The sequence below is a fragment of the Anas platyrhynchos genome, chromosome 1 (genome assembly GCF_047663525.1).
Source record: "Anas platyrhynchos isolate ZD024472 breed Pekin duck chromosome 1, IASCAAS_PekinDuck_T2T, whole genome shotgun sequence".
NCBI classification, from domain to species: domain Eukaryota; kingdom Metazoa; phylum Chordata; class Aves; order Anseriformes; family Anatidae; genus Anas; species Anas platyrhynchos.
This window is the reverse complement of record NC_092587.1, coordinates 36,565,806-36,587,860: the sequence shown is the minus strand read 5'-3', so window position 1 is coordinate 36,587,860 and position 22,055 is coordinate 36,565,806. Positions and strand designations below refer to the sequence as shown.

General features: G+C 39.6%; 1 protein-coding gene across 23 annotated transcripts in view; it reads left to right on the top strand.

Annotated features, from left to right (window-relative positions):
• Positions 1–21,969, top strand: part of GRIP1 (glutamate receptor interacting protein 1) — a 317,628-nt gene extending 295,659 nt beyond the window's left edge. For 8 of the 23 annotated variants that reach the window (XM_038185237.2, XM_072034587.1, XM_038185242.2 and 5 more), the window contains 10 exons: positions 847–1,024; positions 2,065–2,204; positions 2,381–2,569; positions 6,037–6,193; positions 7,620–7,820; positions 9,718–9,829; positions 9,975–10,019; positions 12,466–12,699; positions 19,088–19,234; positions 20,287–21,969. In XM_038185237.2, coding sequence (XP_038041165.1) covers positions 847–1,024; positions 2,065–2,204; positions 2,381–2,569; positions 6,037–6,193; positions 7,620–7,820; positions 9,718–9,829; positions 9,975–10,019; positions 12,466–12,699; positions 19,088–19,234; positions 20,287–20,523 — 1,640 coding nt within the window. In that variant the 3' untranslated portion in view covers positions 20,524–21,969. The other 15 variants (XM_072034634.1, XM_072034608.1, XM_072034635.1 and 12 more) reach the window with 11 other exon arrangements.
• Positions 21,970–22,055: the final 86 nt, after the last annotated feature.

The window sequence follows — 22,055 nt, the reverse complement described above, 5'->3', positions numbered from 1 at the left end:
TTCCTACCTACAGGAAAAAAAAAAAAAATGGGAACATCTGAATTTTCTGACTTGTCTCAGGTTAGTTTTGGTCGCAGTTAGAGAATATGCATCCTAGATGTTTTCTACACTCACTGAGCTGTTAAAAATGTCCTTGCCCACAGATCTAGGAAAAGTTGCCTGTCAGGCAAAACACCCTGGCTGAATGCCAATAGCATAAGATGGACGGGGGAGTATTTGTGATGGTTCTTTGTTGCAATTAAAATTTCAAATTATGTACATTTTATGTAAATAATCAAAAAGAAAAAATCTAATGGAGTTATTGTTCAATTTAGTTGGTAATTCAGAAGCTGTTTTTGATTCAATTCTGAAAGCTTAAAATTTTGCTATTGAAAATATGGGATATATTTCAGGTTCTCTTACTAAGACAGCTGCTTATCTTATGATGACTTTTGACCTTTCCACAATTTTTTGAGGAAGTCTCTTTTTAGAATTTTTAAATTCTCTTTGGTTTTAAATACCCTCCATTTGTTTCAAGGAACAGAAGAGTCCTGGTAGTTATACAATAATAGTAACATGTTTCTTCTCTAATAAAAAAAGCCTGAAGTCACATTTTAATAAGAAAGAAGATATTAAGATTTTAAACAAAGTAAAATTCAGTCCTACTAGAATGAGGGCAATTGTTTTATTGACTTCAATGTAATCAGGTTCTGGCAATAAAAAACAAATTGCTCAATTTTTTTTTTCTAAATAATCCAGCAGAATATGATTTAGAGGTGTATCTGAAATATAATCCTTTGAAAATGTTGTTTGATTACCAGTCACTAGACTGAACGTGTTATTTTTTTTCATTCCCTCTTTCATAAGAAACCAATTGCATCCCCTTGGCATTTATTACAGATGAACAGGAGAGCTCTGGAGCAATTATTTATACTGTTGAGCTCAAGCGCTATGGTGGGCCTCTTGGAATTACAATCTCTGGTACTGAAGAGCCCTTTGATCCTATAATTATTTCCAGCCTTACAAAAGGAGGATTAGCCGAAAGGTAAATTGGAAAGAAAATTATTTTTAAGCATTCTTTTTGTCAAGGTAAAGATTTATTTTGTTGACCTAAACATGCTAATTTTCACGGTTTAGCTGTTTATTTTTTTTTTTAATTCCTCAGATCTGAGTTCATAATCTTTTTGCTGATATTTTGAGATGATTACAAAGTTTGAGAGCACGAGGAATATCCTAATAGATGTTCTTGCATATACTATACAAGTCAAAGAATGGATTGTGGTCCTTATTGTGAATATGATTGGAAAACCTGTGTAGTCACAGGAACGTTTTAGCAGCCTTTTAAAAGTGGTAGCCTTGTATAGTAGAACAGGTAAAGAAAGCTCTTCACGTGTCTAACTTCGTCTGAAAATATTCTGCTCATAGTCCACACACACCACACCTGTATGTGCACTTACATACACCATAGCTACCATTACCCGAGGAGTAAAAATGCTCCTCTTGATAAGTGATGGATAGAGAATGATGAAAAAGCTAATGTTTTCTGTCACCTGTCATTTTTAAAAGGTAGAGTCGTCATAACTAGTCCCTTTGTTGGTACTTACAAAACACGATAACTGTGCTCAGCCAGAATGAATTGTGCATTTACACAAAGAGAATTTATTTTCTTCTTATGCTACAATCCATCCTGAAAACCACACGGGTGAAATAGCTGGCTACTTGCTCCCACTGCCATTATCTGTTCTGTTGTGAGACTTCTAGAAACATTACATTAATTTCAGGATTTATCGAGCTGTCTGAGAGTATTCTTAAACAGGTGGGCTGCCATGAATATCATCCATAGGTTATTAACTACTGCAGTAACACAGAAATCCATCTCTCCACGCCTCAGCTCTGCCATTGTCACTACAACAAAGGTGACTTGCTTTAAGCATTTCTAACAATAGGATTACTCCATAATGCAGCTATGAAAGCAGAATGGGAGTAAGAGAGACGAGACGTTCATGCCTCCAAATATGCAGACAAATTATCTTTGTTGCTTTTTGTGCTGCTCTTCTAATGTTTTACTCCTCTCTCTCACTGTAGAACTGGAGCAATTCACATAGGAGACAGGATCCTAGCAATAAATAGTAGCAGCCTGAAAGGAAAACCTTTGAGTGAAGCCATTCATTTATTACAGATGGCAGGAGAAACTGTGACTCTGAAAATCAAGAAGCAGACAGATGGTGAGTATGGCCGAAGCAGCACCAGTGGTCTGTAATGAGTGTGTTTTTACAGATTAACAAGCATTTAGGCCATCCGTGGAAAAATGTCATGTCATTAGTAAAAAGCATACTCCTAGAACTGCACTAAAGCAATGACCACCTCCCACCCCCCCCCCTTTTCTTATAATCCTATTCAGCTACCAGTCCCAAGAAATTTTCTGTCCCTGTGGGTCACATAAATGAACTGAGCGATGCTGAAGATGAAACCTCTGCCGCACAGAAATCTGGCAAACTCTCAGACATCTATTCTACTACAGTCCCAAGTGTTGACAGCGCAGTAGAGTCGTGGGATGGCTCTGGTATTGATACCAGCTTTGGAAGTCAAGGTACTCTCAAGAATGAAGTCAGCATTTGAAGTAGAAACTGTTGACTTCATGGTTGAATTTCCTTTGCCTTAAAGAGAATCTTATTTGTACCAAGTTTAAACCTTGTGCTTTGTAATGTGCTGGTGTCTCATTATGACCACACACCTTGCCAGGCAGCATGATTTCTTACGCTTGGCTGGCCTCAGACTCATTCTTTTATGACAATGCGGTGTGTTACAAAGCATTTATCAATACGTTAACAGGCTTTTGTTAGCATTTCTGACATCTGAACAGCCAAGTCCATAGCTCATCCGCAACCAAATGAGTTTCTCTTTCTAATATAGATCAATGCAAGGTGCAGAACACTCTGAAGGTGTTCATGAATTTGGTGCCCATGTGCAGTAATTTTAATGGACAACAGATTTATTATAAACTGCTGAAGGGGGAACATTAGGTGTTACTTACGGTTTGTAAATCTGTTTCTTCTTCCTCATTCCTGCAGCATGTACACCTGACTTTCAGCCCTCAGAAGCAAACATTCTGTTTAAAGACATGGTTTTCATTAACTCTAAGTTTTATGCTTCTGTTTGACTACTGTTTTGATAGGATTTTCAGGTAATTCCATTTTAATTTGTAGATGATTAGACAGATTTATTCAGGCAGTGAGGAACTCAGTCATCTTGTAATAATCTAGGTAACAAGTAAAATAACTTCCACACAGCATCTTCTGTTTAACAGACTTTAAAGTGATTATTTCCGTAGTAATAATGGTGTGCCCACTCCCTCGCAGATATTTGAGCAGATAGATCCTTACCTCAAATAATTTTTTCTCACTTGCTCTGGTTTCATTCATTCTTGCAACTCTTATTTGTCTGTTTTTCTGTGGCTTTCTAGGAGCATGGGTGGTAGCATGTTGTCCATGGCTGGTGGACAGCTGAGTTGTGTGAGCACTGCCCAGCAGATTGCCCATCCAGACTGAAGTTCTGTGCTGGTTATTTTCACTGCTATTCTTCAGTGTGCCTGCTCAGTGATAACACTGGTGCTTTTTTTGTAAAGCAAAATGTTTCCTTTGAAACCTCCTGAGCTACATGAGATCAAGAAGCAGCTGATGTCACTGCTAATGGCCATTTTTTCTGGTTTTTAATTTTTAAATATTTCTTAGACCTACTGCATATATTTTGTCATCGAGTTTCTTTTCAATAGGATAGTCTCAATACATTTCATTAAAACTCCATTTTTCAGCATTTTACTTTTAACTTACTGTTACATAAACATTTTATTTAGTACTCAATGTAATGAGTTAAACTCCTCCTCTGTAATTTGTATTTCACTGGAGTTAGAGTTGGGATGAATTTGCCTCCTCTTCTGTTTTTAACAGTCTTAGTCAGCTTATCAAAATAACGAATCAGGTTAGATTTTCTTCTGATTTTTCTAAGTCCTAGGGAGAAATATTTCTGAAAAAGTGCCAAAATGATGGCTCTCATTTTCTGACTGATCTAATGATTTCTGGAGAAAATTATTCAACTGTGTAAAAGACAGACCCAGAGTCCTCTGCTAAATCCTGATCATTCAGACTTCATGCCAAAAACTAAACCAATATCTCAAACCGTATTATTTTTTTCTGGCTCCCCTAAGAAAATCAGCCCAATCTCGGCTGGGTACAGAGCACTTCTTTTAAACAGCCTGAGTGTAATCAGAGTTGCACCTTATCCCTTGGTGTGGTACTAATGTGACCCATATTTCTATTAAAGTTCATTCTGTCTTGACCTGTCAAGCCGAGTTTGGCTTCTTTCCAAACCTTTCTTGGCATAAGCACAGACTAAGCAAATTGAGGATTTTGGAGAATGTTTCTGGAGCACCAGATAATGCTTTATCCTATTAGTTACTAATTTAATGCTGGTGAGCCATCCTTTCTCTCCTTGAATTAACACCCTGGTTTGTACCTTTGTCTGATGCGTCTGCCTTGGTAATCTGGAGCCTTCCCCACACAACAGTCCAATTTTCACAACCAAAACCCTTCCTAGAATTCAGGAGTGTGATAATGTCTGCCAGTTAGCTGGAGAAAAACACACAACTCTGTAGTTGCATGGGATTTGAGGGAGACAAGTCTAGAGTGATTTATGGAAGTGAATTGCCCTCTTTAGAGAGGTGACAGCAGTGGCATTTGTTACTCATCAACAAAACTGATTTCCTAATCCACTATGCACATCAGAAAAGACCAAAAGAGGAATATGTCAAGATGAGAGATATACAGCAGCTCTACCTTACCGGATTTTGCATACCAGATCAGTATGAAGTTGTGAAAAATAAATCTGTGTATTCTTTCTGATACATCACTTACAAGCCAGAGTCTTGTCAGGTTCCTACTTGGAATCCAAATTACAGTTAATTCGGTAAAGCTATTGAGCTAATACCAATGTTGCTTTTATGATATAAGCACACAGGGGAAAAAAAAATAGTGCAGATGTCAAAGCCACCTGATGCCACTTGCATGGTCTTGAAACATTTGGAAACAGGTGATAGAGAAATCTCTGTCTGCAAGATGAGCTTTCCAGGGGTGTCTGTTTGTCCTAGGCATGTGTGGCCCTTGTAAGACTTCAGAGCCCTGGTGAAATGGAGTAGCTCAGCCAGGAACAAGCCCCCCTACCCAAACACGCATGGTACAGAGATTTCATGTGTTGGCCTTTACATAAGGCAGCACAACCATGCAGAGCAGAGCTGGGCTGTGACAGCAGTCCTGGACCTGTATTAATGAGTCCTTGACTCTATGGTGCCGAGACAGTCACCCTCCTTCCTCTTGTGGCATTTAATCCAGGTAAAGGTCACTCGGGAGCCTCTGCACCATGCCAGCTTACGCATCTAGATAGCCATGATGCATATTAGCAGGGGGCATAATTGACACTAATATGTCACTAAGTTTTAATTACATTGCTTACGTTAGAAAAGTACTAAGAGGCAGAAAAATCTGTCTTGTCTTGTCATCTGAAAATGGTTCAGGTTTGTTTGTTTCTTTTAATGCATCCTTGCAAACCTTTTAATAGGTCTGAAGCATTTTTTTCCTTAATAAATTAGGTTTATTTATGAATATTTTACACATGACCATGTCAACACATGGCTAATATTCATAACCACTTATTCACTAATATGAATAATTTCATGCATGAAGTCAAACTGGAAATTGATAAACTTGTGAAAAAGTCCAGCACAAATCAGAAACAGCTGAGACACAAAGAGTAGGAAACCTGTGTTGGATATGTTTGAGATTTTACTTTTGACTGGCTTTCACAGAAGCAGCTCTAGAGCACTGATAATTTGGGGCATGATTTAAGTCATTTATTCTTCTACATATCTGAATATAAGAGGAGAAGTGAGGTGAGAGGAAGCAATTATAAGTCCACATTCAATGTCCAGAAAACCTAGCTTCAAAGATGTACTTTTTTGTCATTAAAACATATACAGTAGCGTAAGTATATAATTCTCCTTTTTAGGACCCAGCTATCAGGCTTCAGGATACAACTTCAATGCCTATGAATGGAGGAGTCCTAAACAGAGGGGCAGCTTGTCCCCACCAAGCAGACCACGAAACCACCCATTCCATGACCCAGTACTGAGTGATGAGGAATGGGACCGACCTACAGCAAGCAGGTAAGTTCTTGTACAAGTTTCTGTTTTGTTATTGGCAGCTGTAGCAGTGCCTCAAAAAGGGACACGTTGTCTAGAATGAAATGATGTTTTTCTAACTCAGCTGTTGCAGCCCTTCCTTTAAATATAAGATATGGTATTTATACTTTATGAAACTTATCAGAATAGATGAATGACGTTTGACAAAGATTATGATGCTAAAACCAAGGCATATATTTATTATGAGTTACTTAAAAAATAAAAAAGTAAAGTAGGGCATTCCCTTGGGTAAGCTTCAAAAGTTACTTGCTCTGTTTTCCACTTCACAAAAATAACCCTATAAGAGGAAGTGGACAAAGACAACCAGCATGTTAATCTTGTCTTCCATGAAAATTCTTCATTTTGATTTTGGCAAAGAAGCAGGTATTACAGCCTTCTTCCAGAAACACTTTAGAGCTCTGCAGTGGTTCAGTGGGAGAACAAAGTGACCGTAGTAGAAATATCTTGTCCAAAGCTGTGCATGGGCATGCATATTTTCTGCCTTGCGTTCCTCTTCTGAGAAGTAAATCCCCTCTTCAGCGAATTCCTCTGCAGGCAGAAGAATTTTCTGAGGGAAAAAGACTTGGTTGATATTGCTCAGGCAGCAAAAGATGCAAAAAAAAAAAAAAAAAAAAAAGGAATCTCTTATTCTCTGTTCTAACGATGATCCAGCAGTGGAACCACTACAGAGACCTGGGTGATGATTCCTGCCCAATAAGTGCTTCCTCAGACAAAGGCAGACAGACAGCACAGAAAGATTTCAGTGCTCTTTATACCTGTTGTCAAGACTTGCACACATGCACATCTTTAGTTAGAAATACAGTTTCTTGTCATAGCAACATGATGAGCCTGAAGTCTCAGTCTGTGACAAATTCAAGCTTAGTACTACAGAAAACCGTTCTTATATAACCCTACTGGATAAGGGTCCTTTATATTTGTGATCCAGGGCAGGACTTAGATGGCAATGCAGCTTTTCAGGAGCTGAATGCTAAATCCTCTGATAGAGCAGATTGCCCAGTGGCATTTTGTCTGGAGACAAGTCTGTCAAGATGATAGCTGAGATCTGGGCAAGTGTAAATACTCACCCTACTCACCCTTTACCCAGCTCCTTTGGTCACTACTGGCCAGAAGCATATCAGAAGTTAGTGGACAACATTTAATAAAGGAAGTGAATGTCGTTTTCTTCATACTTCCCATTCTTAACAAGTTACTGTCTTTAATCTGAGAGCAGTAGTTTTATCCACAGCAATTGATGGTGCTCCTATACCAAGTAGTGGAGAATTTGGGAATCTGTTTTGCCTGCCTGTTAGAGGGGTCTCCAGAAAAACACCTCTTCTCTGCCCCTAGCTAAGCATTCTGTCTTGTTCTCTAACACTAAAAAGTAATTTTTTCTTACCTTTATTTTGTGTAGCACAGCTTCCAAGAATATGTGGCAACAGAAAGAGACTGAGACGTTGGGAGACAATCAAGAAAACCATTTAAAGCAAACTTCTGTAGAAAGGTCAGGGGGAGAGAGCATCAGGAGCGTGAAGAAAGAGGGCAAGCTGTGGAAAGGTGCCTCTGGTGGGCAAAGGAAAGGTGGGGGACAGCTGGAAGAGTGGAATACTCCCAGGTAGGAAAACAAAGAGTGCACAGGAATGAGATCCAACTGGGCTGGGGCAGAGGGAAGGGAGAGAGGGAAGAAAGTAAAAACAGTTAAAAGGAGAAAAAGGAGAAAAAATGGGTAAAAGCAGAAGGCACATCACTAACATGCCACTGAGTGACAATGACAATTCAGTTGGCAAGTGAGTGAAACCGGAGCAGAAACTGCTCTGTAGCCTTGTTTCTACCTACCACTGACAGGTAGGACAAGTCAGTTACAGTTCCTGCTCCAGGGAAAATGTTTTGCATTTTAAAACATTAACTACAGGAGTGAGTGTGCCAGATCCTAGAATACTCTATCACCTCCTGATGGAGGAAAAAAAAAAAGTGGGGAGTGGCAGGGGAACACTCGGTCTCTTGCACGTCAATAAGAACCAAATCACAGGCACCTGTGGTTTCATATCTGTCCCGCTACCTCTCCTTCAGCATTTTTGTGTATCTAAATTCCTGATGGCTCTTTGAATGAGCATCCATTTGAGAACCAAATATATTTGTTACAGCTCAAACAATATTTCACATGACATAAAATCAATCTCTCGGGTTTTGTTTCAGGGAAAACAAATTAGATGAGAAATGATTTGGAATCTTTTTTTTTTTTTTTGATGCAGCAGCTCAGCTACAAATCAGTTTATTAATGTGGCTATAATGGAGATGAAAAAGTTGAGCATTTCACACAAGAGACAAGACTCAGGGAAAAATCAAAAGAGGAGGTGAGGGGACCCAAAAGAGGAACTGTTCCAGCCAAAAGGAGGTCCAGACTTACAGGCATCATCATTTCAGGTTTCACTGGAGTCAGAAGGAATGGAGATCCTGTTCTAGAAAGCCCAGCCTTTGCCGTCACAGGCATACAATCCTGTTCATTAACTCAAGCTCCATTCTATATTACAGTATTAGTATCCAATATAAAGAAGGTATTGGATTGAATTAATTTGTCGATGTTCGATGTTAGCAGTTAAAAAAAACTACTTAGGTTGATTGAAAGAGCTAATTTCAGAAGTTAAAGATCTTTCCAAAACCATGTTTTAAATATTTTCTTATCTTGCCCGGGAGGAATTGCATCTGTGCTCTGAGTAGGTATTCTCACCATTTCTGTCTCTATTGCAGTATCTCAGCAGAGACACTGATGCTAGCTGGAAAATCATTGCAATAAGAGATCCAGACGGCTGGCCATTGCCTGCCTGACTGATCGTAGCTGTAAGAAAGCATCTCTGAGGCAGAGTATCATGTGGGAAGTGTTCAAGCTGTTGTTGGTTGTGCTGGGCAATTCCTCTATTTAAAAGCTATTATGTTAACAGTGCTGTATTCGTGCTGTTCTCAGTAATACACAGTTTGTCAAGCAAGGCCTCGGATGCTTCCATGACAATGTTTGCTCTGTTTATGTTAAGCTTCGCTAGCTGCAGTCCATGGGCAGCTGCTCCAAAGTAACAGCTTGCTGCCACCAAAAGGGCAAATTTTTGTTCTTTCCATCCCTCATCCCCCTGTGCCTGTCACATCAGTTGGTACGTAAAATGACTGGAGCAGTTTCTGTTGTGGCAGTCAGGTGGGGTAAAGTGATAATAATAAATGCTGCTTAGACTGAATCAGTTGAAAACACCACCACCCATCTTTTGCAAGATGCTGTTTGCCAAACTGGGACTCTTTTCATGTTCCCTGAGAGAAGTCTGTGAGGTTGAAAGCGACTGCCAGGCTGTGAGAAGACTTGTGTCCAGGCTCTGCATGTCCAGCGACCTCCCCACTCTCCTGCCTACCTACCGTAACCTTCTGTCATTCAAGTTGCAATCTGTGGCAAGGCACATGTGTAAAATATATTTTCAAGAGGAAAAAAATAAAAATAAAACACCTTTTTTAACCTCTCATTGTAAATCTAGCTTCGCAGGTACCCATGATAACACCGAGGCTGACCAGGAGGAAAACTTCTGGTCTCAGGCTCTGGAGGATTTAGAGACCTGTGGCCAGTCAGGAATTCTGAGGGAACTAGAGGTAGAACAATCTTAACCTTTCTTTCCGATTATAGAGAAATATAATGGTTTTGGTTTGGTTTACATTCATTTTATTTTCTCCTTTTTTTCTTTTAATTTGCACTAATCACACCAATTCATTTAAAAGCTTTAACCCCTCTCCACAGGACAAGGCTGACAGGCGTCTGTCTTTGAGAAACATGACTCTCTTGGTACCTACCCTTTACGTTTATATTTTTTGCTTGTGCAGCTGCCTCCCCCGCCCCTAACCAGAGCTATTTTTCTTTTGTACAATGCAACTGAAATTCTATAAAACATGTTCACCCCAGAGCTTTTGACTTGTAGCTTCTGCTGTGCGTACCACTGGGGCTGTCTGCACAGGCAGCAAATGGCGCAGAACTTCCTAAGTGGGCACATCTTTCCTGCAGCAATGCATCCCCTTCTCTGATGGCCGCTTTACGCAGCTTTTCTGAGCATGTTTTAGGTTGTCTTTTAAACTGAAACTTAATTTGATTAAGATGAACATAAAAGAAAATCGTCTTCTCGAAATTTTGGCTATAATCTTACCACGCTGAAAAAAAAAAATCCTGCTAATGTGAGAAGTGTTTGTTATACAGTAAATTCTTCGTGATGCAACAAATTTCACCCTGAAATTTATTGCAAATCTAACCGTGCTTCATGTTAGATTGTATGTGGAGTGGGGTTGGGGAAGAGGCAGAGTAAGTTTAAGTCTTTATTTTTGTAATCACCTTTTCTCTAAGTTCTCTTATCGGAACAATTAAGATTATACTGCCACTTAAAGCTGTGGGATGAAAGGTCCTAAAATATTTTCTTTTATGTTCTTTTAAATTCCTGGAGCTGCGAAACTGGCAGAATCTCATTTTCATTTTTATGTTACATGAAGTCCTGTAGCAGCCAGGAGGAATGTGAATGGCATAACTGGGTGAAAGTCTTTCAGTTCAGATTAATTTATTTCCTTCAGATTTATGGCTTCTGTATTGCATGTGTGGGTAGCAAAATGTGATTCTCATGTATTTGTTATTGCAAACCAGAGAAAAGCAGGAGAAAATGTTATATGGGTTTAATTCCGTAGTTAGATATGGTTTGGTACCACGGGCTTCTCATGCAGTTTTCAATATTCAGAGCACAATAAAAGGATATGGAAGTAGGTAATTCAGAAGTGGAAATGGATCATTCAGGATGACCAGAATTCAGTTACTTCAAGAGGCTGAGTCTTCCTCAGCCTTTTACAAAAGTGAAATTCAGAACTGCAGGTGCTGTATCATTTAGAGCATCATCTTCTTGCACAACCCACAGATCTGAAAAGAAAGCGAGACCAATTCAGTGTGACAGGATGCTGAGAATGGCGATGCCTCTGTTTTATGAAGTACCATCGCGTAGTCAAGGACTCCTTCTCATTTTTCATTTCAAGGTCTTCAGCCAAAGAGCAAAGAAAACTGTTGTTTGCCAAGTCCTCCAGCTGCTTTTGCTCCATCAGGGTGTAATATCTGTCATTTCAGAGCACAGGAGAGACTATTAAAGCTACAATAGATTACCTTGTAGTGAAAGTAGTGCTGGAGCTGGGAGAAAGACGGGTGACAGACGTGGTCACCAGAGTCAGAAGCAAACATTTCTTTGCCTGTTTTTCCCCTATTTTTCCCCACTTCATTTTCACTTCTCATTTTCAAGCAGGCTGCCTGCATCCTGTCCCAGTCAGAGTTCAGCTTATGGCCGTTTAATTTCCCATTTCACTTGTCCATCAGTGCCAGGGAGAACAAACAGGAAATTCAGTGAACCCCATGCTGTCAGCAGCAGCAGGCTGCACCGCTGTGTGGTGGCAGTGCCAAAGCACCTCCACCTCCTGTTCCCTGGAGCAGAAATTCTTTCACAACAGAGGAGCCTCCTTGCTGTGCACGAGTACTTTTCCTATCAGTCCGTTCCACCCAGTGGATGAGATGACTCCTGTTGTCTTCATTCAAGATTTCACGCTCTGCATCTTCTTTCATGTAACATAAAAGGATAGCTTTTACTGAGACAGGGGGTTGTATCTCTGAGGTAATAGTGCTAGCTGAGGTAGTTACTCTTGCAATGTGCATTTTTGCATAATGCACATTATGCAAAAGGTCTTTCTGAGCAGGGAGCTTACCTGTGTTCAGTTTCCCCCATTCAGGCACTGTCCCTGCCAGTGCTGAGTGTAGTGCTGCCTTCACATTCTTCTGACTTTTTTTTTTCCACCTTGTCTTGTAAACATCCTCCTATAGATCTAATTCCAACAAATGTAATTACGCCACAACTTACGTGTCATTTTATTTACATGTCAAGTGTTTTAAAGTAAACAGTTATACTATGCACTCTTCAGTCCTGCCTGCCAGGACACTAGCTTAGCAGCATAGCCATTCCAGTGCTCAGTATTTTAGTTGGAAATGCCATCTGAAAACTTTTGCCTGTAGGGTTTTGTTACTGTTGTTGTGTTTTGTTGTGGTTCTGTATTTTATAGTGACTTGCAAGCAGATTGAACATCTGTCTTCTTGCCTTTTGCTGTGCCCTGAGTGATTGTGTTTTAACAAAAAATAGAGAAATTTTTCTTACTGCTATGAATTAACCGCTTACTTAACCCACATTCTGTGTTAAAAATTAACCTGTTCATTAATGCTCTAGGCCACAATTATGTCAGGAAGTACAATGAGTTTGAATCATGAAAACCCACAACCTCGTAGCCAGCTGGGAAGACAAGCCAGCTTCCAGGAAAGAAGCACTGTAAGGCCACATTACAGTCAAACTACTCGTAGCAACACATTGCCATCAGATGTGGGGAGAAAGTCCATGGTTATGAGAAAATTTAAGCAAGAAATGAAAGAAATCATGTCACCAACTCCTGTGGAGTTACACAAGGTCTGTAATTTTTCTTCTGACAGTTTCGAAATAATATATTCAGCATAGGGAATCTAATTATGTATGGCAATACAGTAAGCACTTTTTATAATGGCTCCACAGATGTAATTCTGGGGCCATGCATATTAGTTCGTACAAAAACATTAATGATATATCCTTATGGGGAAAACAAACAAATAAGATGCATCCTTGTCTACTATTTACTTTTACAACAAATCCTCAAAAGGGACTGCTCTTTTGCAAGGAGGATCCACTGGTAATTTGAATTGACAATACCAATAACTCATCTCTGCAAAATGAGTTCATTAAAAAGAAAAAACAAAGTTTAATCTCTAGAAAATACGTTTCTTTAGAAAATTACTCAGGGGGGTTTGGGGCTCCCATTGGTCCTTCTTCAAATTAACACTCATTTTGAATCAAGTACATGATACTCAATGTATACAATATAGAATGTATTTCAAATTAGCTATTGTTTCACATCTCTTTATAATTCCTTTGCTATAAAAAGGATTTTAAAATTTCAGCCTATGCAACCTTTCACTGGTCAAGACTGTTGAAATCACACGGTGTTAATCAGGTGGCTCTACACCCCAAGGAAGTAATGGATAAATTATCTTTAAATATGCACAGTAAATGCCATGCTGGTTGAAATCTCAAGCCCAGTAATGCCATAACAGCAACCAGATCCCAAAACTGTGGGGAATGTTACAATGCTCTTCTCCTTGATGGGAATGAGCATCCCATCTCCTGCACCGTCTTCCTCTTGAAGGTCTGAGTTTCTCCCAGAGAGGAGACAGAAGCATGGAGAAATTTCTTTTAAAGGAGGTTACGTGACATCACTCTCAAGAGGGTTGGTTTGCTTTTCAGTCACTGCAGATTTCATAGAACCATGGAATGGCTTGGGTTGGAAGGGGCCTTAAAGCCCACCCAGCTCCAACCCCCTGCCAGGGGCAGGGACACCTCCCACCAGCCCAGGTTGCCCAAAGCCCCATCCAGCCTGGCCTTGAGCACCTCCAGGGATGGGGCATCCACCACTCTCTGAGTTTAGTTCACAGTTCATTCACTTTAGCTTAGTAAGGTAGTGTCTCAGTGAGTATGTGCTAAACGAATGTTTATAGAAGGTATTGGAGAGTGGATCTTGCATTTGGACAATGAATAAAGTGTCGATGTAAGTAGTCAATAGGGTGTGTTGTGATAGTTTTAAGCTATTTGTATTTCCAGCTTGATATGAAGTGATTAATGGGGTTGGTTGCTGTGCTCAGCTTTCTGGAGTGGAAAGTAAATGTGAGATAGAAGATGAAACTACACCAGCAGGCATTAAATGGTGCACTCACATTCGGCAAAGATACTTCTTTGGATTATAAAACCAGCCTTTCATGATTGATGAAACAAATCTTTTGCTGGAGAGGAAGTCAGATCACTACTAATGATTTAGCGCTGTATTAGAGCTGGGAGCTCTTAAGTATTGGTCAGTAAAAAATACCTTGTGCTAGAGATTTTTTTTTACTTTTTTTTTGTTGTTGTAAAGATTGCTGTGATCTTCCATTCGAATATTTTTTGTGTTTTGATGAGACAATGTACCTGCTTTCCCATGGTCTGCTGAAGTGATGTTGAGTTTGCTTACACTGTTTGTTCTGTCATGAAGTCATTTCCTTTCTAAAAGTCAAACCTGCACTATAGTTTCCAATCATTAATCCAGTCAATTAAGAAAAATAGAAACCTGTGACTGGATCTTATGGGCCAGTTCACTAAAGTATGTTTATACCCCTATGATGATACAGGCAGGTTAACCCAGGCATCATGGGCTGGTTTTGTATTTATGCTTATCTTAGTAAGTTCTTACTGGTTAGTTTTCTTACTGGTTCTTGTGTAGCAATGTGCCTTTTACTTTCTCTTCCCTCCTTAATTTTTGACATAGACCTCTAGTTTAACATGAATAACCTGTTCAGTTTCTATTTCCTAAGGAAAGTTTGTCCAGTCAGTTTCCCAAAACAGCTGCAGTGCCTCCAGAATGACTGGGAATTCAATGTCAGAGAAATTCCTCATTTTAAGTATTTTTTGTAACAAGTTTTGCTGGCTAATGTGCTCTGCCCTCTTGCAGGCAAATGTCTCAAACATTTGGGCCACTGACAGGGCAACAAATGAACTAACGACTGCTTTGGAAAACTGTGATGGTATAAGCAGTCCTTGAAATACAAACTCAGATAGAGCTTGCCTAAGACTTACTTCAGTGAGAAATTCAAGCATGTCCACAACTGTACACTGCTGAGTTTTCGTAGTGCCTTCAGCAGGACAGTGCAGGTGCTTATTTACTACCTCAGTGCAATGATTTTGCTCATGTGTTGAGTCAGGACCTACGTGCCCTACAGATCAGAATTCATACCTTAGTTTGATTACAGTGGGATGGGCCAACCAAGGAAGATGTTCCACTGTCTTTCATAACCTGATTGGGAGAGAGCTACAATATTTCATTGTAGCTCTCATTGTAGCAATATTTCATTGAAGGAAAAGCCACGCATAAAAACCGAAATGCATAAATTGCTGGTCTAGATGTATATGGTAAGCGAGAGTAAGACTGGATAAAACTCCTCAGGCTATAAACACAGATGAGTAAGTTATGTTACCAGCTTGTCCTTCTCAGATGCGTACTTGTCAGAAGGGTAACAGCCCTGAGAATTATTTTACTTAATGCTGCAAACCTTGCAGCAAGTTAACCTGAATTCATCACCGCTATTCCTTAACTTCACTGCATTGTATTCATCAAACAATTATTTTAACTACTTTTGTCCTGAGGAAGCTAGGATTGAGACGTGTCGTACAGATCTCTTAAAACATTTATCCTAGATGGTTTAATCAGCAGCATTTAATTTAGCTGAACACCATATCGCTACCCAAATTGAGTTAATGCCTTTATTTGATTTTATCTACTTAGGTAAGCATATAGATTAATGTTTTTCTTAAAATCGTAACAGACCATTTTTAAAAGTTGCAGAGACCAAGCATTCCTCTGAGAGCAAAAATATGCTCAAGACATAAGATAATTTTTCAATATTATTGCTGCAAGTAGGCATTAACCTAACATTACCATTGGTTAAAATTTCTCAATATCTAATCTATGCAAGACATATAAATTTAAATTAAACATTTTTCCTCTAGAATTGAGAGGGAGGAGAGGCACAGAAACTAGCTCAAAACCTGTAAGCCTCTGCTTAAAATTTGTAACTATTTAATTGCTTATGAAATATGAATTAAATTTCCATTTCAGCTTTCCTTTCCCCTTAGGCTCCTAATGCAAATTTAAAAGTCTAACAAATCATCTACAATTGAGATTTTGCTATTGAGGTCAAAACTTCCAAACAGTTTTGATCAAAGGGCATATAATACATAGGAAGATCTAGGTGTTGCATGAATTGCCTACAACCTTATACCCTCCAGATCAGCTGCATTAGTGGCAAATGAAGATGAGAAAGCTGTGTGGTTAAGGCTTTGCCCATATTCATTATTAAATAAAAATCAGAGTTTTTCAGGTAGCAGTGTTTTTTTTCTCTGAGATTCTCTTTTAGAAATATATGCTGCCGTAAAAAGAAGTAGCCCTAATGCTAATGTGGAATGGCACTTCTGTAGACCTGCAGAGCAGAACTTGTGCATATTTTGTTTGCTGTTAGACCACATACGAAGAGTAGGAAAAAAGGCAACACTGTCCTAGAGCATTTAACTAGGACCACCGCCTGTAGTGCCTGCAGAATTGTTGTCCGCTCTGTCGTGGCTTTGGCAAGGTCTTGACTGTAACAGAGTGCCCAGTTTGGGGTCTGAAAGATAAAGAGGGATGTTGTCCTACCAAGCAGAGCCCAGAGAAAAACACTCCTTGTTTCACATAACTGCAGAGGAGAGAATAAAGTGATTTCCTCGTTCTTTGTGGCTAGCAGCAGGCTTAAGTCTCAGCAAGGGTGATTTAGTTTAGACAGAGGGAAAATAGCTGAAGCACTGGAAGGGATTACTTTAATAGACTGTGGGGTTTCCATCAGTGGAGATTTTAAGAAGCAGGACAGATAAATGTCTTTCAGAAATGGGTTAGATGCAGTTGATCCTGCCTTACAGCAAGAGTAGAGCCTAAATGACTTCAGAGAGCCCTGTTTCGTATGCTTTAGTGCTTCCTCTGAGGTTGGATCCACCTCCACTTAACTCCAGGGCCTGAAGGAAGAGGAATGAGAAAAGGAACGAGTGGGAAGTTCTTTTTAAAAAATGGTGCCATTTGTGCCAGAAGAACGCGGTATTTTAAGTCTTGTCTCCTCTTAGGCCTTGTATCCTGGTTTTATGTTTAGTTTTCAAGGCTTCTTTACAAAGCAGTTAACAGGAAGCATTCCTACCCTTCATGACAGCGTGGAAATTAAGTTATTTATAAGAGGATTTCTGTCTTGGTACAGTGCTAATTATTTTTACCTCATGCCAGGAAAAGCACACAAATCTGTCAATTAACAAAATAAATCTCCCTCCTTCTTTATTTTTTGTTTTCTGGAGGGGGGAGTGGGGGAGCAATTGTTTTTAGTCTTGTGATACTGTTCATCCCGTGGCACATCCACAGCAGCTTCAAACATACTTCAGCCCAAACCATGTTAGACGGGCTGTGGTATCACAAACAAATGCCTCTGTGGATAACAAATTGTTAGAGGTTTCCCAGAGTCCTGCTGACACCAGCTGTCGATACAAATTAAAATCCTTCTCAGATGAAATATATTGAATTTGCAGATGGATTTGTCGGTAGGTGAAATGCCCTTTGACTCTTAAAATGCACGCTGAGATGGATAATGAAAGCTTCACTGACAAGTTAGGTCAGGGGAAAATGGGAGCAAAGACAGCTTAAGCTCAGCGGTCACTGGGAGGTTTGAAATGGCAGGTCACAGCCTGAAACAGAGAACCCGTCACTGGAAAACAGAAGGCCTCCAGCTTAATTAACAGGACTTTAGGCATGGCTTTCTACTTCACTGTACTGTACGAAGGGAGGAAAGCGAGGGAAGAGGAAGAACAGGTGTGAAAGTCAGGGTGAATACTGTGTGTGGATATTTGTGCTTACTGCAGCATGAGGCAGAGATGTTTTCACAGCAGCCCGGCGATGCTCCATCCACTTGTACAGACAAAATGGTGCTGTCGCTACAGCAGCTGGTCTGCGCTCCTCATGTGAGAGAGAAGCAAGAAAAAAAAACACCCCTAAAGGAATAAAAAACTAAGTATACTTACAAAGAAGTTTCTGAATTCCGTTCGATCAAAAAACTAAAATAACAGAACTGCCTGCAAAGCATTAATTCTCTGAATGCTTGGAAACCTCCTAACAGCTTTAACTTCTATGTCCTACTGTTGAATGGCCGTCTCTCACCTCTGTAACTAACACACCTGCACTAACACAATTGGTTTTGTGCAGAATTCCCCTCCTGTGGGTCCTTCTGTAGGAGCCGTGTTTGTGCTTTCTTAAAAGTCTGCATTGTAACTCTTATACTGAGCACTGCTGAGACTGGGCCTTGCAGGGCTGGCCATCGCCTGGCCGAAACAAAGCAGGCTGGCTGGGGATCAAGGTGCCAGTGCTATTTGTGCCCTGTGGCAGCTCCCGAAGCCATGATGCAGGTCATGGTTTGGTTTAGGCCAGGTCTTTATTACCGCACATCAGCCTTCACCATCGAAATCCCCAAATGCCAAGTCTTGTTAGCAGCACTCACACTCCTGAGATTGAATTGAGACTGTTGGCTGCAATTAAATGATCTGTTCCCTGTGGAGAGATTATATGGATAGCTTTCAGTTAATTTCTTACCCATGCCACACAAAGCCTCATCATTTGGGAAGGAGGGGGTGGAACCTGTAGCTTAAAGTAAGCTCAGCTGATTTTTACAGCCTGTTTTAGACTAGATTCAGACATTTGGGGCAACTAATTATGCTCTCAGAGTCAAAAATGGAATGAGTGAATTGCAATACGTGTTGTTAAACCCCAAAGCCTACAATTAAAAGAATTTACTGATTTACTTAAGAGACACAAAACCTAATTGGCTGACCAAGCTAATGCATTGTACTCGGGTATCCTGGTGACTAGAGAACAGGACAGCAAAAGAGTAAGATTCAGAAGAAAAAATCATGCCACAAAACATGGCATAGAAAACACGTTTCCAGCTGTCAAGTAGAAGTGAAGAGCACTGCTTATTACTGAAGGATAAGGAAGCTTCTGAGATCCTTAATATCACGTAAAAATGGGGTCATCGCCCATATGATACTAGAAGTACCATGTAGTAGGTAAGTGGTCCCTCGAACATGAACTAAGCCTAGGAAGGAGACCTGCCAAGTGCTTGTAGAAATGTGGACACGCTTTTTTTTCCTACCTTATCATCACATCACATTACCTCTGCAGGTAACTTTGTACAAGGACAGTGATGGAGAAGACTTTGGGTTTAGTGTCTCAGATGGCTTGTTGGAAAAAGGAGTGTACGTTAAAAACATTCGACCAGCGGGCCCTGGCGATCTGGGTGGTTTGAAGCCATACGACAGGCTGCTGCAGGTAATGTTTCTGGCACCACACGGGTTTGGCATGAATGGCCATGATGTACAGCAGCATTTTTGTAAAAGGATTTGTAACCATACTGCATGGTGTCTGGGTATGATCTGGGTACTCAGATGTGCGTGCAGAAAACTGTATAAAGTTGTGTCAGCACTCATTTGGAGCAACCTTATTATCTGTGTTGCTTATTATATTTTCAATGAGGAGCAGTATTGCTATTTTTTATTTCTGCTGAGAAAGGATGTGGGGGAAATGGGAAGTAGGAAAAAAATTATCCTAATTGCTTTGTGCCACAGGCTGTATAAATCACTTAGAGCCTAGATAAGGCAGCAGCACCTCATGGTGATTTGGGCTTTTATGCAGTAGAAGTAAGAGTAGATTTTTCTCTATTATGTCACATTTATAGAAACAAATTATTTATTTCAGAACTTCAAAGGAGACATAAAAATGCTTACTGGAAAGTTAGAATTTCCCAAGGCATTTCCAGATGGATTTGTAATTTTTCCTGTTCTTGATACAGACTTGAAAATTGTTTCTGTGCTTAATCCAAGCTGCTGATCGCCATAGTTGTAATAGCATAACACGGAGCGCCACGCATAGTGCAGTGCCAAGTTGGCTTGTGAGAGAAAAACTTATTTATTTATTGTCAACTAGGCCAATGGAATGTTTGTGTATTAATAAATACCAGAGAAAACATAAACAGAAGCTTTAGATGTGGGCCATGGCATTTAAATTGATGACTACTGTGAAAGTGAGAAAAATGATGTGCTGTTAAGTATCATACATGTATACGGAACAGGCATTGTGACTACTGACAACCACTATCACTGAGGCCAGTAAGGCCATTTTAGCCACATTCCATTAAACAGGAAGTAAAAAACTTCATTGATGTCTTCAGATCAGACAGATACCACAGTTAAATGGTCTTTTATCGGGCTGTTCTCTAGCTGCAAGATTTAAGTCAGCTTTCATGGTCTCAAGGATGAATCTGTCTTGCGATCGTATTTCTTTGTCTTAAAGTAATAATGAGAATCAATCTTCTAATCGTTCAGGTAAACCACGTTCGCACCAGGGACTTTGACTGCTGTCTGGTTGTGCCCCTCATCGCAGAATCTGGCAATAAGCTGGAACTGGTTATTAGCAGAAACCCACTGGCCTCTCAGAAAGGAAGTGCAGACCAACAGCCTTCAGCAGGCGGGGAGTGGAGTGAGCAGAACAATGCCTTCCTCCAACAGACTGGACATGCTAATGTTAACACAGAGGCACGGGACCCTACAAATACATTATAGCAGAAAATAATTTGAGTGGGACATTTGGTAATAAAAGACAATTATGGTGCTAAATCCCTTTAAGATTTTTCTGAAGATAAGGCTCAGACACATTATAGCACTAAAAAGCACAGGAGGTCAGTCTGTCTGTCTCAAGGCTTATATTAATTCATGGTCACGTTTTAAAAAGTTTAACTCTTTGTTAAATCACTCCATTTCTAAACAATCTGCCATTAGCAACAGTACCTAAGGGCATTTTTCCCCGAACAAAAAAGTGGGGAGATGTTTAAACATGATTTAGATGTACCTTTCCCTTCATCATCAGCTGCTGTTTGAGGGAAAAAGCATGGAGTTAACTTCTCCTAACAGTGGTGTCCTGGTTGATTTTTAAAAACATTTTAGCAGCAAGTCATTGTCTGATGGCCGAGGAAGAATGGTGTGCTGGCACCACGCTTTCTTGTTAACTGTCTAGCTCTGTAATTATGGGGACCTTGATTCTGCTGGCAAGAATGGTATACTCTTCAGACAAAGCACGGTTTAGATATTTTAACAAAGTGTTTTTAGGAAGCTGCAGCATGTGGTGAACATTACTCCCCAACAACTGTGGTAAATTTTAGTAGCTCATATGTTATTCCCTATGCAATGAAATAATTAATGATAGGTCTTGCAACATGTAAGGCTTTTTAAGCAGAGACTTTTTTTAGTGAGATTGAAAACCTCTGAAGGAGGATTACTGATGAGTAAAATTGAAAAGAGTTTAGACAAACTAGAAAGGTTTTAAAATAAAATGGATTTTTTTTTAACTATAGCAGTGGAAGATTGATACAAAAGCTCCTTAATGATCCATAGCCCTGTAAACTTCTACTGTCGTACACGAGCTTTTTAAGTCAAACAATTTCTTGAGGGGACTAATGTCCTATTTAATATACTTTGTTTTCAGCCTTCTTTATGATAAACTTACCCCCTACAACACGTTTTTAGAATTTAAAATTGTAAATACATTTTACAAACTTCACAAATTCTCCTGGCTCCCCTCTCCCCCCAAGCAATAAAATACTGCCAGTTGCTTTATATGCTCACCAGCAGCTGCTTTGGTTTATTCCAGTATTCGAGTTGTTATTGGTAATTACTGTTCTTGGTGAATATAAAGATACTGGATTTGTACATTTGTAGAGTCTCCACATCTAAGCAATCACCTAACAGAGTTGTTTCTGGTCAATTTAAACTGTTTAACTGTATTCCCTATTGCTGTTTCCAATACATAAACAAGCTCACCCTGCACACACAAGTATGTCTGATTTATATTTCAGCACTGCCAGAAAAGGTCAGAGTAACATTCAATGCTGAATCATGTAAAAAAAAAGAAAAAAGTCCATGAGTCACTTAAATATGTATTTTTATTTGTAACAAATAAGTATTAAACTGTAAAGTATTTTTGTACAAATTTAATACTTTAATAGCATGATATTTATCGTCTATGTATGTTTTTTTGAAATTCAAACTGTTGCAAATATTTGTATGGAAAAAATGTATAAATTGAAATAAACAGTGAT